At 46.7% G+C, this 15,429-nt stretch overlaps 1 protein-coding gene across 1 annotated transcript; it reads left to right on the forward strand.

Annotated features, from left to right (window-relative positions):
- The first annotated feature begins 7,942 nt into the window (after positions 1 to 7,942).
- On the forward strand, positions 7,943 to 15,246 carry ZDHHC22 (zinc finger DHHC-type palmitoyltransferase 22). Its single transcript, XM_068192756.1, has 2 exons — positions 7,943 to 8,911; positions 13,052 to 15,246. The coding sequence occupies exons 1-2, from the start codon at positions 8,353 to 8,355 to the stop codon at positions 13,315 to 13,317; spliced, it is 825 nt and encodes a 274-aa protein (XP_068048857.1). The 5' UTR covers positions 7,943 to 8,352; the 3' UTR covers positions 13,318 to 15,246.
- The last annotated feature ends 183 nt before the right edge of the window (positions 15,247 to 15,429 follow it).

The raw sequence follows: 15,429 nt of genomic DNA on the forward strand, positions 1-15,429 counted from the left end.
AGTAGAAGATGCCTGCTACCCCCTCCAATTCTATGGGATAGCTCCCTTTCCCAAGCTGAGAGTAGAGCAGATTCTGGCTTCTGCTTCTGGCATGCATTTTGGAAACCTAGCTACTGGCTGTGCTCACCCCAAATCCACCAGACAGAAATCTGAGAGAAGCAAGTGAAGACAAGTCTGGAGAAAGTCCAAGTCTCACTGTTATGGAACTTCTCCCTTATATTTACTCCTCATTTTTCTGTTTCCTCCCTTAGCTCCTCAGTGGCTCTTCAGATGGGTATAATTCACCCTTCTTCTTGCTATTTACACTGTGATCCTCAGTCTTCATCCCCTACAGTCCTCCCCTGAGGAGAACCACTGATTCTCCAGTGAAGTCCTCTGGTTTTCCTCACTCAGTCACTACCCCTGCAAGGAGGGAGAATATGTCTGAACTTGTTGTTCCACAAGAGACACCACAGTGGCTCTGTAGTCCTTGGACTACCATTGGCCTTTGGAGGTGCCCTGAAGCTTGGGGATAAGCAAAATTACCATCTGACATATGCATGCTCTTTCTTCTGGCAGACTCATGTATAGTTGACCTTGCTGCAGTGCCATCAGCTTAACCTTAGTCTTACTCAAAGCAGTAAGTATCTTCAAAGTATCATAATTTGTTTGATACTGAATACACCAGGTGATTCCTGGAAACTGGCAAACAGCTACCCATGATCAAATCATGGCTTTCTTTACCGACAGCTGAGAAAAGAAAGTAGTATCTCAATTAATTTTCCTTGGCTCATCTAGGCAGTTATATTCCTAGAACAAGGTTTACCCTTCAGCCCTGCCTAGCCCAGAAGGTGATATTGGCCTCAGGGGCCTGGGGTTTGCTCCCAACATTTGTAGGGATAGCTTGCCTAGCCCCACCCCCACCCCCATCATTCTGGCACAGAGAAAGAGTTGCTTCCCCTGAAAGTCCAGGTCACACGGGGGCTGGGAAAAGGTGAGCATGGGGCTGCCTCCAGCCTCCTGAGAGGAGGACATAGTTCTGCCTCTTCTTCCTAAACAGTACTTTGAATTTCTTCTGTTAAAGCAAGCCAGGTTGGCTCCAGGAAATATGCTATTCCTCACCAGTAGGGACAGAGAGCTGCCCAGAGGATGCCCTGGCTGGTGATGGCACTGAACAGGTGTCTAGCTCAGAGCTGCACAGAATGCACCTTGACTAGGGGATCAGAGTGGGAATCCCCTCCATATGGGCACCTGACTGGCAGAGGTAATGGCCCTTCTGCTCTAAATCTGGGGCTTAAATGTGTGCTTGGAAAGTGAAGTGTCTGGGCTCAAGGTCCTCCTAAATCTGCCACCGTTTGAGCTCACTTTCTTTCTTACCAAAGGATGGGATGGGATGGGATGGGATGGGATGGGATGGGATGGGATGGGATGGGATGGGATGGGATGGGATGGGACCATCATCAGTGGAGCTGGGCAAGCTTATGTGTTGCACATGGGGACAAAGAAAGGCAAGAAGCAAGATGGTTTGACTTGGTATTGAGTGGCTGAGGGCCTAGTCTCTGCTCCCAATACTTTTACTGCATCTTAAGTAAAACATCATAAATGAAAACTACAGCCACTGGGATGGGTGGAAATGAAGCAGGCAGAGTCTGGCCCTCCGTGTAGAAACAGTTAAAATCATAGCCACCTGCAGTGTGGCTGGGTGGTGGTCATGTGCAGTACATGTAGTACGCTGGCTGCTAGCTACCATTTTTGAAGAGCAAAAATAATTTAGGAACTTCTTTTACAGACCCAATGGAGGGACATCATGATAGCAGAGGCAGCAGCCATGTGACAGTGGGGAGAGAGCTTGCTTCTCCCAAGAGCACTGCTGCAGCAGGCAGGAGGATTAATCCAAGTCTATTTTCTGGAATTGATTTAACACTGTGTTCATTTATCTGCAGCTTCTGCTGAAACATTTCATATTTCAGACTTGATTTCAATGTTTCCAAGGCTGAAAGGCTTTTTTCTCTAGGGAGTAGCAGTTCTACAAGAGAACAACAAGTAGGAGCCCTAGGGAAGCAGCAGAAGGAAGGAATATTTTATCTTTAGTAACTGGTCATTTCCATTTTGGAGGCAGTGAAAGAAGAACCATCTGGTGTGTGCTGAATATTCACTACTTAAACAATGACTTGGTTATGAATATGCACATGTGTTATTGTTATTTCTTATTTATAGGATTCCCTAGGTGTGCTTGACACTTCACAAGCAGAAAGGAAGACCAGGGCTCCTGCATCTTGATGTGCCCAGTATAAATTTGACACAATGCTCAAAGCATCCAACGATGGCAAAGGTTTGGTGGCCAGCTGGGGATGAGAAGGAAGGTGCCAGACCTGTGAAAAAGGGCAGTGAACAATTTCTGGAGCAGTAGCTGCTTCTACTGACAGAAGATTTCTTCAGAAGACCATCCTCACATATTCATGCCTGTTAGTTTGGGGTTTAATCCCCCCTTGCAATGAACACCATTTACATTTATTAGTTTAATTTTCTACTCCTTAAGAGCTCTGTTCCTGCAATGTTCTGCAGGAAATGATGCAGAGTGTCAGGAACCTTGCTCCAAGAACTTTCCATGATAGTTACCGGGGAGTGATGAGTCTGCTCAGTTGGCTTGAGCATTTTGGCTCAGGAGTTCCAAATCAGCCAACTGAGACAAATGTTTTTAGAGATGTTTTATTGTGTACTTTAGCTGATAGTCAAAGTATCTTGAAAGTAAAGAGAAGAGTCCCCTCAAGTGGCAGCATGACACCTTGTTGTCAGGATTAACATCTGGTACTGAGGCCTGCTGAGGATGATGGGAATTCGAGACCAGCCAGACACCTGCAGAGGATGCTCAGAGCTTTGCAGGAACAAAATGCCTGTAGTACTTCCCCCTCTCTTGTCCTTCTTTTTCTTTCCACTACTGGAGCTTTTCGTAGGGGGTTTTGCCGCAGCATTCAGCCATTCCTCTGGTGCTGAGACAGTATTATGGGCAGGGTTTGATGAAGGGAGCAGCTGTAGGCAATGGAAGAATCTTGAGTCTCTTAGGGGAAGAATTCCCACACCATTATGAGGACAGAGCTTAGGGGCATTTGCAAGGGGAATGAAGGAGAGAGTGGACAACAGCCAGGGACAGCAACCCTGGCCTGAGCTTGGGCTCAAGAGTGCCTTCCCTCCCACAACACTCCCTTCCTGCCTATCATCAACATTTTCTCTTCTTGCTGTTGTGCTCTGGCATACTGAAATTTACTTGACTGCAAAAGTTTGTTTCCTGACACCACCAAAAAGCAGCAAATAAATGAAATGTCAATTTTTGCAACAGCTTTCCTGACACAGCAGGGCACACCATTAATTGTGGCCTTTTTTCACCCAGGCATGTTGCTCCTTTGCATGGTCCAGCTAGAATGGACCAGAGCATCATGAACAATGTGATATCCCAACTCCTTGGAAACGTGTTATTATCTCTTCCTTTGTTAATAAACGTCCTCCTCATCAAACTCCTCAGCACAACTGAAACAGCACAATGGGCAATCTACATAATTTAAAACCCAGCTGCCTAAAGCCATACTGTCGGTCTGCCTGACCTCAGTGCAGAATCTCCATCACCTGAGATCTTCAGGACTTTATCAGACTTTTGTCTGCAAAGGACAGGTAAACTTGAAACAAGGGTATGGAAAATTGGGAAAGATGGTTGAGTTGGCCTCTGAAGGCCATCTCTTACTATGAATAGAAGCTTAGCATTAGATTTGTGTTTATGGAAGATCAGATCCTGACAACCTATGTAGTATAACCCAGAACTGAATGCGGAAAGGGCTGAGCACCCTTTTGCTTTCATTCTCCTCCACCTAGGCAGATTTGAAGCTGGTCAGCATAAAGGCATGCAGCTCAGCCATAATATATCTATTGTTGCTAAACTGAAGACATAAGGCCGCCCCATTACTTTTCTTGGCCATTCAGCTTTACCTAATCAAACAGAAGACCTCTCCAAACATTGTGGGTGCTCAAATTTTGAAGGCTAATTACCCAGAAACAGAAAAATCAAACCAAACCAGAAACCACTTCATAAAACTTGTTGTTAGGTGATAATTTAAATCCAGCAGCACCTGGTTTACCACAGAGAGAATTCATTTCTTTAAAAATGTCACGACAAATAGCAGAGGTTAAATTACTCATTCCAGAGTAAAATCACCATCAGACTGTATCTTGAACAATAAACTAATGGTGCAGGCTAAGGCAATGCACATTTTGAGATGGAAGAAATTATAAGTAATTTGGGATGCAATTTTAAGTGAAACCTTCAAAGATTTTGGGCAGGCTGTATCAGAGCATGACATCAACTGGAACAGTATTTTATTCTGTTTTAAATCTCTGAGCACAAGGAATTAGAAGATCTGGGGACAAAGCTACAAAAATTGTCATCTGCCAGTCATTATCAAATGTAGCCCAGATGATTGAATGGGAGGACAGAATCACCAGCTGGCTGACAACTGGATAGATTATGTCAGGGGTTTCCTATCCTGCTTGCTAAAGGGACATATTGGGAAAGAGTCCATACTAAGGAAAGTCCCTGCACGCAATTGGCCAGCAGGGAAGAGTGGAGTGGTGACACTCAGAATCACCAAGGCTGGGGTGAGAGAGGGACTGGCTGTGGTATGCTGTGCTAATTTCTGGAGAACATCTGCACAGTAGGTTATGAGAACAATAAACTGCTCTCACATGTGTTTCTTATGCCCAGCTGCCAAGTTCTTCCAGACAAAGGCAGATAGCATAATCCTTGCCATACTCAAAAGACAAGGAAATCTTGACACATGAGTGAAATGATTTTACTTATGGTTGAAAAGCAGAATGGGGAAATACTCCACCTCCTGGGTCACAACCAGACTCAGAGAAGAAAAAGGGAGAAAATATTTCTGAGTGTCACACACTCAAGTTGTCTCATGCTGTTGATTTTACAGCAGAAGAAAACCCAATTCATGCAGTACATCTTGTTACTTTTTGATGCTTGCTCCAAATTAACTACTGTTCCCATTTTTTGCTTACTTCCTGTGCTAATCTCCTTATTTCCCCATCTCTCTCTTATATACACATGCATATTCATCCCCAATCAACTTCTCCCCCATCCTGCAAACAGCTCATAATGTCACAACAGCACTGAAAGAGGATATTTTGCTATATCGTTAAATATGAATCCACTATTTTGACAGTGACAAATCATAAGCATCAATGTGCAAGAGCATTTTAATGAGAATGTGGGGAATAATCTGCCTCACCAATCTTCGATTCCAGTGGAAACCAGATTTCACCTTCCCTTCCCTTCCCTTCCTTTCCCTTCCCTTCCCTTCCCTTCCCTTCCCTTCCCTTCCCTTCCCTTCCCTTCCCTTCCCTTCCCTTCCCTTCCCTTCCCTTCCCTTCCTTTCCCTTCCCTTCCCTTCCCTTCCCTTCCCTTCCCTTCCCTTCCCTTCCCTTCCCTTCCCTTCCCTTCCCTTCCCTTCCCTTCCCTTCCCTTCCCTTCCCTTCCCTTCCCTTCCCTTCCCTTCCCTTCCCTTCCCTTCCCTTCCCTTCCCTTCCCTTCCCTTCCCTTCCCTTCCCTTCCCTTCCCTTCCCTTCCCTTCTTCTCTTCTCTTCCACTTCCACTTCCACTTCCCCTTCCCCCTCCCGCTTTGGCTACAGCTTTTGATGTTCCCTATGCAGGCAGGCTTAATGTCTTTAATGAGATGCAGTCCCCTCAGTTGAGAGTCTTTCATGGCATGAAAAGATTTCTCTGTAATTTTCTTTTTTTATTATTATTTTGATGTAAGCTGTTAAAATATGGAGAAAACACTGTCTGATTATTTAAAGATAAAACGTAGACTGGGTCATGCATCTCTATTGCAAGGCTCAGTCTACTTTAAATTGATGAGTTGAGGGAATATTGGAGGATTTTTATTCTCAGTAGTCGTGACAGGAGAATGAGGGAGGTGGGAGTGAAAACTAGATCCGCTCTGAGCAGCTTCCCCTTCAGATCTGCCAGAGGTGTCTCTTAGCTGTTCATCACTGCAGATCCAGTGCCTACAGGCTTGGTTTGCACTTGCTTGTGTTATTGCCATTGCTTTTCTCAGAAATGTTGAACCATGAAAGTTACCTGGGAGAAGTTATTTCTAATAAAGAACCCTTGAACACTTGGTTGCTGTCAACACCTTCCATGCTAGTGCATGTGCAGGAGACAAGCACAGCCGCTCTCTCCTCCAGTCCTCTCTCCCTATAAACTGAGACATGAAACACACTTTCATTTTGCTGTGAACCTTCAGGCAAAGGGAGAGTCTCTGTGGAGTTGCAGAGTCTGTGCTGAAGGGCTGGCCAGTAAACCTAGGACCTAAGATTATGTAAAAGGCATTTTTCATTGACTTTTCACCAGTGCAGAGATTGACTGTCACCAGGGACACAGCTGCAGCCCAATAGCCCTCTTCTCTCCCCTTCTCCTGTCATGGGTGGCTCATCTGTGGAGGGAGACAGGGATGCTCTTCATGAGAGCTGGGAGGGTGCAGCACGTAGGTGTGTAGGAGAAGGAGAGGCCGTGCACAGAGCCTGTGTAGACTCTGCACAGTCTTAGAGCGTGGGTGGGCAGAGGGGGTGAGGGTGTATAGCTGTCAGAGAGCAAAATACGTGTCTGCAAAACTTCTACCAGCACCAGGCTACCGCTACTGCCCAGGCACCACCTGCCCAGATCAAAGCCTTTCCTGCTTGTGTTAAGGGAGACTTTGAACCTGCAACAACTCCCCGCAACATTTCCCTTTGCCTCCAATACTGGTTGAACAGGGGCAGCTTTGGGGAGGCATGGGGACACACAGAAAACCCACCTTGCCTCCCTCACCCACGGTGTGGGAAGGAATGGTGTTCTGCGAGCTGGAGCAGCAAAATGCCTCTTCCCGCCCTTCTGCTCTCCCCGTGGGAGTTGGCAGGACCTCAGAGGCCCAACACCTTTCTTTTCTCCCGAGCCGGGTTGTGCTCGGTGGGAGGTGGACGGAGCTGCAGCAGGTGAGGGTGGTGCTGAAGGGACAGCTACGGTGGAGACGGGCCGGGGCGGGGGAGGGAACACGGGGAGGGTCGGGAAGGGAGACGACCGGACAAGAACAGGGGGCGGGAGGGAGATGCAGAGAGGGAGGGAGAAGGAGAAGTCCGGAGTTGAAATGCACAGGGGCAAGGACAGGGACAGGGAGAGACAGAAGGCATTAGACGGAGAGAGACAGACACAAGGCAGGGGCAGAGAAAAGAGGGACAGGAAAAGAGCAGGAAAGGAGAGGAAGAGGGAGAGGAAGAACAGGGCAGACTCCGGGCTGCACTCCGGCTCGGCTACCGTGGGGATCTCGGCATGGCCGGCTGAAATAGCGGCTCCGCCGGTGCCAGACACGCCGGTACCGGGCGGCACCCGCCGCGCCTGGGGACAAGGGGACTGCAAGGCGGCAGCGTGCAGCCCGCAGCCCGCAGCGCCGAGGCGCGTCGGGGCCGCCGGGGCTCTGCAGACACCGGCGCTGGGGACTCCTTGAGGCTGCCGGCGCGGGTGTGTTCGGGGTGCCGGGGCACCCACACCGCCACCCAGCTCGCTGCCCGCTGCGTGTGGCCCCCCGGGCTATCCTGAGTCCTGACGATGCAGGCTGAGCCCCGGGGCCGGGGGTGACCGCCTGTCCGGCGGGGATGCGTCGTGCCCGGCCACAGCTGCGGCTGCGGGGCTGCCCCGGCTCGGTAGCCGGGCGCCGCAGGTTGCATCCGGACAGCACTTGACCAGCTGTTTTGTGTATTTTCCAATTTCCTGCAGAACAGGGCAGCGGTCGTAGAGGTAATCTTTAGATCCGTGGCTCTAAGGGATAAATTAGAGCATTGGATTTGATCCGTATTGCAGTGGATTAGAGCAACCTCTCCCCCCTCCCCTTCTCCTCCTCCCACCCCTCCTTTCCAATTCACTCCCCCTTCCTCCAGCACCACCTTTTTTCCTCTCATGCAATACCAAAACTGACCCTGCCTGGCAGAGAGACTGCTAGGCGAACAGAGCAGTGCTCGCATCGCCAGCACACCGCGGGAGCCTCCTCTCCCCTTCCAGCCGCTGCAGCCCCTCCGGGGCACCGCTGCTGCAAGTTCCCGGGAGGTTGGCGCCGGGGCTGGGTGTCTCCTCCGGGAACAGGGGAGCGGTCGCTGCCCACGGGCTGTCCCTTTGCTTCGGCCCGGCAGGGGCCGTGGGGCGGCGGCGAGGAAGAGCGGCCCCCGGAGGGCATTTCCCGAAGGCAGCGGGGCCAGGACCCGGCAGGAAATGGAAGGATGAAGTGTGCAGCCGGAGCGGTGATGTTCCTTCTCTCCTTGCTTTCCCCCGCAGGAACGTAATCCGCAATGCTAGTTCTCAGGTTGCTCAATGTTGCCGCTCCAGCCTACTTCTTGTGCATCTCCCTAGTGACCTTCGTCCTCCAGATCTTTGTCTTCATCCCCAGCATGTTCAGAGACCCTTCCACCACCCCACTTTTCTCGCCTGCTCTGCTGCATGGGGCCCTCTTCCTCTTCCTCTCAGCTAATGCCCTGGGCAACTACGTCCTTGTGATCCAGAACTCCCCCGAGGACTTGGGCAAGGACTTAAACTTGGGCAAAGGAGCCGAAGTGGCCGACTGGCTGGATGGAAGCAGGTCCCCTGGCTCAGCCTTGCCCGGCACTCACTTCTGTAGACTGTGTGCCAGAGTCACCCAGAGGCATGACCACCACTGTTTCTTCACAGGGAACTGCATCGGGAGCAGGAACATGCGAAACTTCATCATGTTCTGCCTCTACACCTCCCTGGCTTGCCTTGACTCCCTGGTGGCAGGCATGGCTTACATTTCTGCTACACTTTCCATGTCCTTTGTGGACCCACTGGCCTTCCTCACTCTTCTGCCTCACTCCATCAGCCAGTTCTTCTCAGGTAAGGACCTTTGCTCAGAGATGAGGAGCATGTTCCTCCTCAGGGCTCCTGGGATGGGGGGACCTGTTCTTCCTTGGATAGCCATCTGTGTGGAGGTGTGGGATGGAAATGAGCAAGAAGGGCAATTGGCCTTCTTTGGAGGCTACAGCTAGCCCTTCCAAAATACTTTGCTTCACCTGAAATAGAAGCTGGGACCCACTCCAGGTTACATCCATAGCTATTAGGCTCTGGAAAATGCCCCATAACCAACTTGATGGTGTTAGAATAGAGCTATCTGTTGTGTAGGACATGTGTTGTAAATAGACAGAGGAGAGGGATTTCACTGCAGGTATGAGGGATCTTTTGCCTGTCTTACAGGTAGAGGTGGGGGGGTCCTGTAGGCTTTCGTACCCTACAAATCTGCAGTTCCCTGTATCCCAGCAGGTATATCTTATCCAGGTCCACTCACTCCCTTCACTGTCACCTACCTCCTGCCAGTGAAACTTACTGAGATCTTTTCATCCTTCCAGCACAGGAGAATTTGGGTTCAGGCAACAGAAACCGAGAGAGGAGTTAATGTGACATGATTAGCTACCTGTCTTGTGACCCTAGTCTGGGACACAAGTCCACAGAGAACCATGGGAAATTCTCTGTGCTGCTCTTTGCAAAAGTTCTACCTAAAAGCAAATACGTCCTTCTTCTTGCTTCCATTCCTTACCCTTCTTTCTACTTCCCCTTTCCCCTCTCTCTCTGCCTTTCTGTAAATCTCCACAACCCTTCTCCTTCCCTCTCCTGATTTTGCTCCCATAACTCATCCTCTGTTCTTGCAGAGCAAGAAGCCTTGCCTCTTCACCTTTCAACACACCATCAAACTCTCCAACCACAACCCTTTCTCTGTCCAAATCCAAGAGTTAGACAGATCCTGACCTCAGAGAAGGGATTATGCAGACAGCATAGACTGCTACTCTGCCCTGAGAGCGACTGCAGAGAATTGCCATCTCCCCTCTGTGCAGCTCCTGCCTCATACACTTACATCAGCTTTTACTAGACTAAAATAGGTATTCCATATATTTTAGTTCTGCAGGTTCAGCTGAGCTCAGGAAGAAGGGAGTCTGTTTTGGCTTGTGCACTGTCACCAGAAGTGTTGATTAAGATCTGAGTGTGGAGACTCCACTGCTGGGAATACAGGAGCCAGAGAGGCCCTAGCTTGCTTTTCAGACTCCAGGCTGGGTTGCCATCTGAAAACAAATATCTCTCTACTTGGCAATTTTTCAGATTTGTCATGGTAATCACTGAAAGACAATAAACATGAAATCCTGACATGATATTTTTATGGAATCATTTTTCCAACTGGAAAAATTTTTGTAAATAATATTGCATGAGCTTTACTAGCGTTAAAAACACTGGGAATGATTTTCCCCTGTGCCTAAGCTCTGCTCAGCACAGCAGTCTGGGAGGGGAAGCAGGGATATGGGAGGAGATTATCAAGGAATTAGTTCTCTCTGACTCTGAGGGCTCATCTACACAGAGGTGGATCCTGACATATATTTGCGGAGCCACTGAAGTGCCCCAGCTCTGGTGGCAGCAACTGTGGTGCCAATACAGCATGTGGACAGTGTTTGAGTGGGACACAATGGGGCTGGGTGCAGAACTAAGAGCCAGAACACCCTTGAGGGGCAGCAGCTTCCAGCAGCTCCCACCAAACCTCTATTTCTGCTGAGAACTGCTGCCTCACACAGCAAGATACAGGCATGTGGTGTCTTGATTGCTTGGGAGGAAGGGCCTACTGGGTTTGTACCAGGACATTCAACCTCCATTTCAGGAAAGAAAACCACAGTCTTGAACGGTTACCTGGAAGGGTTGCTCGCACAGTATTTTTCAGCTAATGTAACTATTACCTAAGGGTTGTTGTATCATCCAAACAGAGGACTGTGATAGCAGGGAAAAAACTTTATCTTTCTTCTTCTCCATCACTGTACTGCAGAAGAGGTAAAGGAGGATGAAGGGTTAATCTGCTGGTCTTATGACAACTAAGTGTTCCCTGCTTTCATGCTGGGAAAGTTTTCAGCTGGCTCATTCTGCCCAGACTGTACTCAAGCATGGATTTCAGAATTGGACCCAAAGTCAATAACTACAGCCTACAATACAGCTTTCCTGGCATGGATAATATATGGCAATATAACCTTGAGATCACACTGGGTCACTTAGAGAAAAAAAGAATCCAAGACTAAAAGAGACCATGGGGGTGAGGGCAAATGGAGAGCACTATTGTAAACACATCATATTGGACCATACAAAATAAATTATAGAAAATGCTTTATGTAGGTAGCTTGAAGAAAATGTTTAAAAAATAATGTGTCTGGAAAGAATAGCTCAGAGATGCTTAATATTTTCAAGGGGAAACAAGGGTAATTACTTCCTGAATGTTTAATTTCAGCAAGTCAGATAAATAAGGCCTAGAGGTGCTTTGCAAAGGGTCTAAAGAAAAGGTGTCTCCCCATATCCCATCTCAGTATCAGCTGTAGGAAAAAAAAAAAAAGTCTGTCACACTCTGGTCCAGTAAAAGACCAACAGAGAATCCAGTATTTGGCTCTGGGCTTCTTACCTGCCAGATTAAGTTATTCTGTCAGAATTGGTATGAAGAGTTGTCATTATCCTAAGGGGCTTGTTCTTCTCTTGCTGTGTTGCATACGGAGCCCACTGAGCTGAATGGGATCTAATAAGAAGGGAAAGATGACATTGCATTTAGGAAGAAAACTGAATGATTCCTGCACTTTTTTTGAGTGAAGACAATCTCTGAAAACTTGAGGCTGTAGTCAGTGTCCTTACAAATTATCCTCAGAGGAGCCTGCCCCAATCTCTCACTTACAGCACTGCCAGGTGGAAAAGATGGGATGCATAGATTGCAAAACCAGGTGATACCACCTAATCCAGTCTTCTGCATAAGGGAAGCAAGAGATGCATATCCAGTGACCCTTTTGTTGAACTTAAAACCTGAAGCACCCATGTACCTCTTTTAGGCAGCACACCTCTATTGTGCATGCAATCCCTGCTCTATCACAGCTGGTATTGTAGGGCCCATGGTCTTCCAGAGGAATAGAAGCATGTGAGAGCTTTATTTCTAAACCTTATAGGAACCAGAGAAAAGATATCAGCTATTTATACCAGTATTATCACACATTTCATTTCCTTTGTGTAAATATGCCTGTGAGTAAATATGGGTGTTTAATAATATACCAATATGCGCAAAATACGTGCATAAACATCATATGGGCACACAGAGAATGTTATATTAATGGGTTTAGCTCTGCTTACACACTGAAAGGTCACTCAGTGACACCTGCTGTTATACTAATATCTTCCAGAAGGAGTTCTAAAATCATTGTAGAGGAAAGGGCCTAGAGAATATTTTTATTCAAATATATTCATCATCAATATATACTAAAAACCCCCCAGTTAAATTAGGAGCTTCAGATATTCAAAGTATTTTGAGTATTCTAGCAGCAGCTAATAAAAGGAATTTGGATTGTATTTTAGAAAGGTTTTTGTTTCTTTCTTGCATTCACATGAAAACTGCCTTGCTGCAAAGTTAGGAAAGTCATTATTGATTTATTTTTCTTTTCTAACATTTATATATATGTAGATATATGCACATGTACTCATATAGTAGAGACAGAGAAAAAGAGAAATCTGAAATATTTCTGCCTTGTGTTAATACAAACAGTAAGGCTTCTTAGAAGCATCTACACACTGTAGGGTACACTTGTCTTTTCAAAATCCTAGAAATTTTAGATTCCTTCTGATGAGCAGCTAAATCCTTAAATAAATTAATTATTGTTCAGAATAGTGCTGAAGTCTTACAGACATGCTTTACTTCTACTTGAATTTGTCCCTGTAATCTAGATCCTCATATAAATAGCAAAAGGAGAAGTGTACAAGAGACCATTATCATTTTAGTATTTCTACAGCAGGTCCACTGCATCAGACACTTTCAAGAAAATAATTTAATACAGTTAGATCAACCAGCCTGTCTTGTTCCTACCTCCCCACTTGTGGCCAGAGAAAACAGTTGGTTTGTTAGTTCCTGGGGCTGTGTTACACTGCATGTGTGGTGTGTCTAAGCTCTTTCTTTTATTGTCCTTCCTCCCTCCTGGCTTTTAGGAGCTCTCCTTAGCTCTGAGATGTTTGTCATCCTCATGCTCTACCTCTGGCTTGGGATTGGACTGGCCTGTGCCGGCTTCTGCTGCCACCAGATGCTGCTGATCCTGCGTGGGCAGACACGGTACCAGCTGCGGAAGGGAATGGTGGTAAGAGCTCGGCCCTGGAGGGAGAACCTGCAAGAAGTCTTTGGCAAGAAGTGGCTGCTTGGACTTCTCATCCCTGTGCAGAATGTGGAGAGTAGCTACTGTAGGCAGAAAGAGAAATAAAATCCCTGTGTGTGTATGTGTGTGTGTGTGCATCCCACGCACACAACACCTTCCCTGTTCTCTCCCACTGTCTCCTGGATCACTACAGAGCTGGGCTACTCCATCTCTTTGGATTGCGGCCACTGTGGGACGAAAGGATGGGCTATCAAACAGAATAAATTGATCATATTTACATGGAAATCACAAACAATGTAGATGAGATACTGCAGCTTAGTAGTCACATCACTGCACGTGCATAGGTGGCAACAGTCTTTGAACTAGCAGAAAACTTAGTTAGACCCTCCTGTGGCTTCCTGTCTGAATCCCTCAATTCCCAGCCCCATTAGTCATCCTATATAGTCTTAACAAGCTGCATCAGGAGCGTGGGCTGTTGTGGAAGGCTGTAAAAATGGTGTCTTGTCTTTGGGAGGGTTTTGTGGAGTGGCTCTTTGGCACTTATATACATGAGGTAACTTCACATGAGAGCATATTTCCAGAATTGTTTGGACAATGATCTCAGGTACATGGTATTATTTTTGGGATTGTCCTATTCAGGGCAAAGAGTTGGATTTCAATGATCTTTGTGGGTCCCTTCCATCTCAGGATATTATTCTTGACTCACAATACTGACAAGCCCTTAATGACAGAACTGCAATGCAATCAAGCTGTCCTAGGAACAGGCTATGAACATGGTTAATGCATCAGATAAACCTTCTTGCCACAGGCTAGAAAATCAGGAGGAAAACAAAAAGAAAGTGAGAATTTCTCATTTCTGTTCTTGATCTGTTCCCTATACAATAATAGGTCAAGACTGTATCTCTGCTACTTATTTTTAGCAATCTTCTGTCCAATGACAGAGTCCAGGCAAAGCTGCCCTTCTGATAGGGAGCAGCAAGCAGATAAATCATGGTCAGATGGAGGGACAAGGAGAGGTAACCGCAAAGGTGAATGAAAATGCTGTGTTTGAGAAGCTGTGTGATGAGACAGGCTATGCATACCTGCGAGAGATACAGAAGGAAGTGTGGCCACAAAGCAAGCAGTTGGGAAGGTGCCAAGAGCGTTGCTGCTGTGTCAGAGCCCTGATGCATTACCCTCTCACAGGGAACACCTGCACCATTAGGGCTGTGAAGTGTTCAAAATTCCAGAAGACAGGGAGGTTTTCCAGCCCATCAGGGCACTTCATTTTGCACTAAAACAAACAGAAAAATGTTTTTCTCAGACATCCCCACCACACTTTAGTTACAGGCTCTCCAGGGCAATTCCCTCTCGCATTGCTGCAGAGGGGTAAAATTATCCATGTTATAACTCCATTAAGGATGTTAATAGAATTACTACAGGGATTAATCAACTTCATGTGTCTATTGGTTTTTAGCTGCAGCAGCAGCCCATTAGATCAGTGCTGAGTCCTGTTCTTACACACTTCTTAACAAAGGATAGGATACTGTAACATCTCTACCAGGATCATAGCACTGGATTGCCAGGCAGCTGCAATGAGAATCCTTTGTTTTGGCAAACTTCATCAGCTTATGTGGGCTGGGTAGGAATCCATTGCTTCTCTTTAATAGGCTGGGGAGTATGCTGACAAGCCATGAAAAATGTTATTTCTTCCTCAGAAAGGCTCTTGGAGCATTCCTGATAGTGGAATGACCCTTGCTTTTATCCTTGAGTTTCTCACAAACCAGAATGGAGTCATTCATTCCTACAGGCTTTGTAACCACCTTTGATCACTTTACACTTGAATACACGTTTGAATCAATAACAAATGAAGTCTATTGTGATGAGCAGAGTAACCTTCAAAATATTCTGGAAAAACCCTTAGCTGGATAACTAAAACATGGAGGATATACATCCTTCCACACTATGTGTGTTCTCATGAATACACAATCGTTTCTGGGGGTAATATGGTGTATTTTCTCTAAAAGTGAACAATAAAAGGTATTCTGATTTTTTTACATGAGCTGTATTGTGCTTTTTGACAGCTGTCATTAGCTGTCTCTATACATTTGTTACAGCATACGCATGGATGTGTCAAAGGAAGAAATTAGGATTTGTTTATTGGCTTTGCCAGTTATTCATCATGTGATTTTTGACAAGTCCTTTCATCCTCCCTACTTTAATGTAATGACCAATCTA

The sequence above is a fragment of the Anomalospiza imberbis genome, chromosome 6 (assembly GCF_031753505.1).
Source record: "Anomalospiza imberbis isolate Cuckoo-Finch-1a 21T00152 chromosome 6, ASM3175350v1, whole genome shotgun sequence".
NCBI classification, from domain to species: domain Eukaryota; kingdom Metazoa; phylum Chordata; class Aves; order Passeriformes; family Viduidae; genus Anomalospiza; species Anomalospiza imberbis.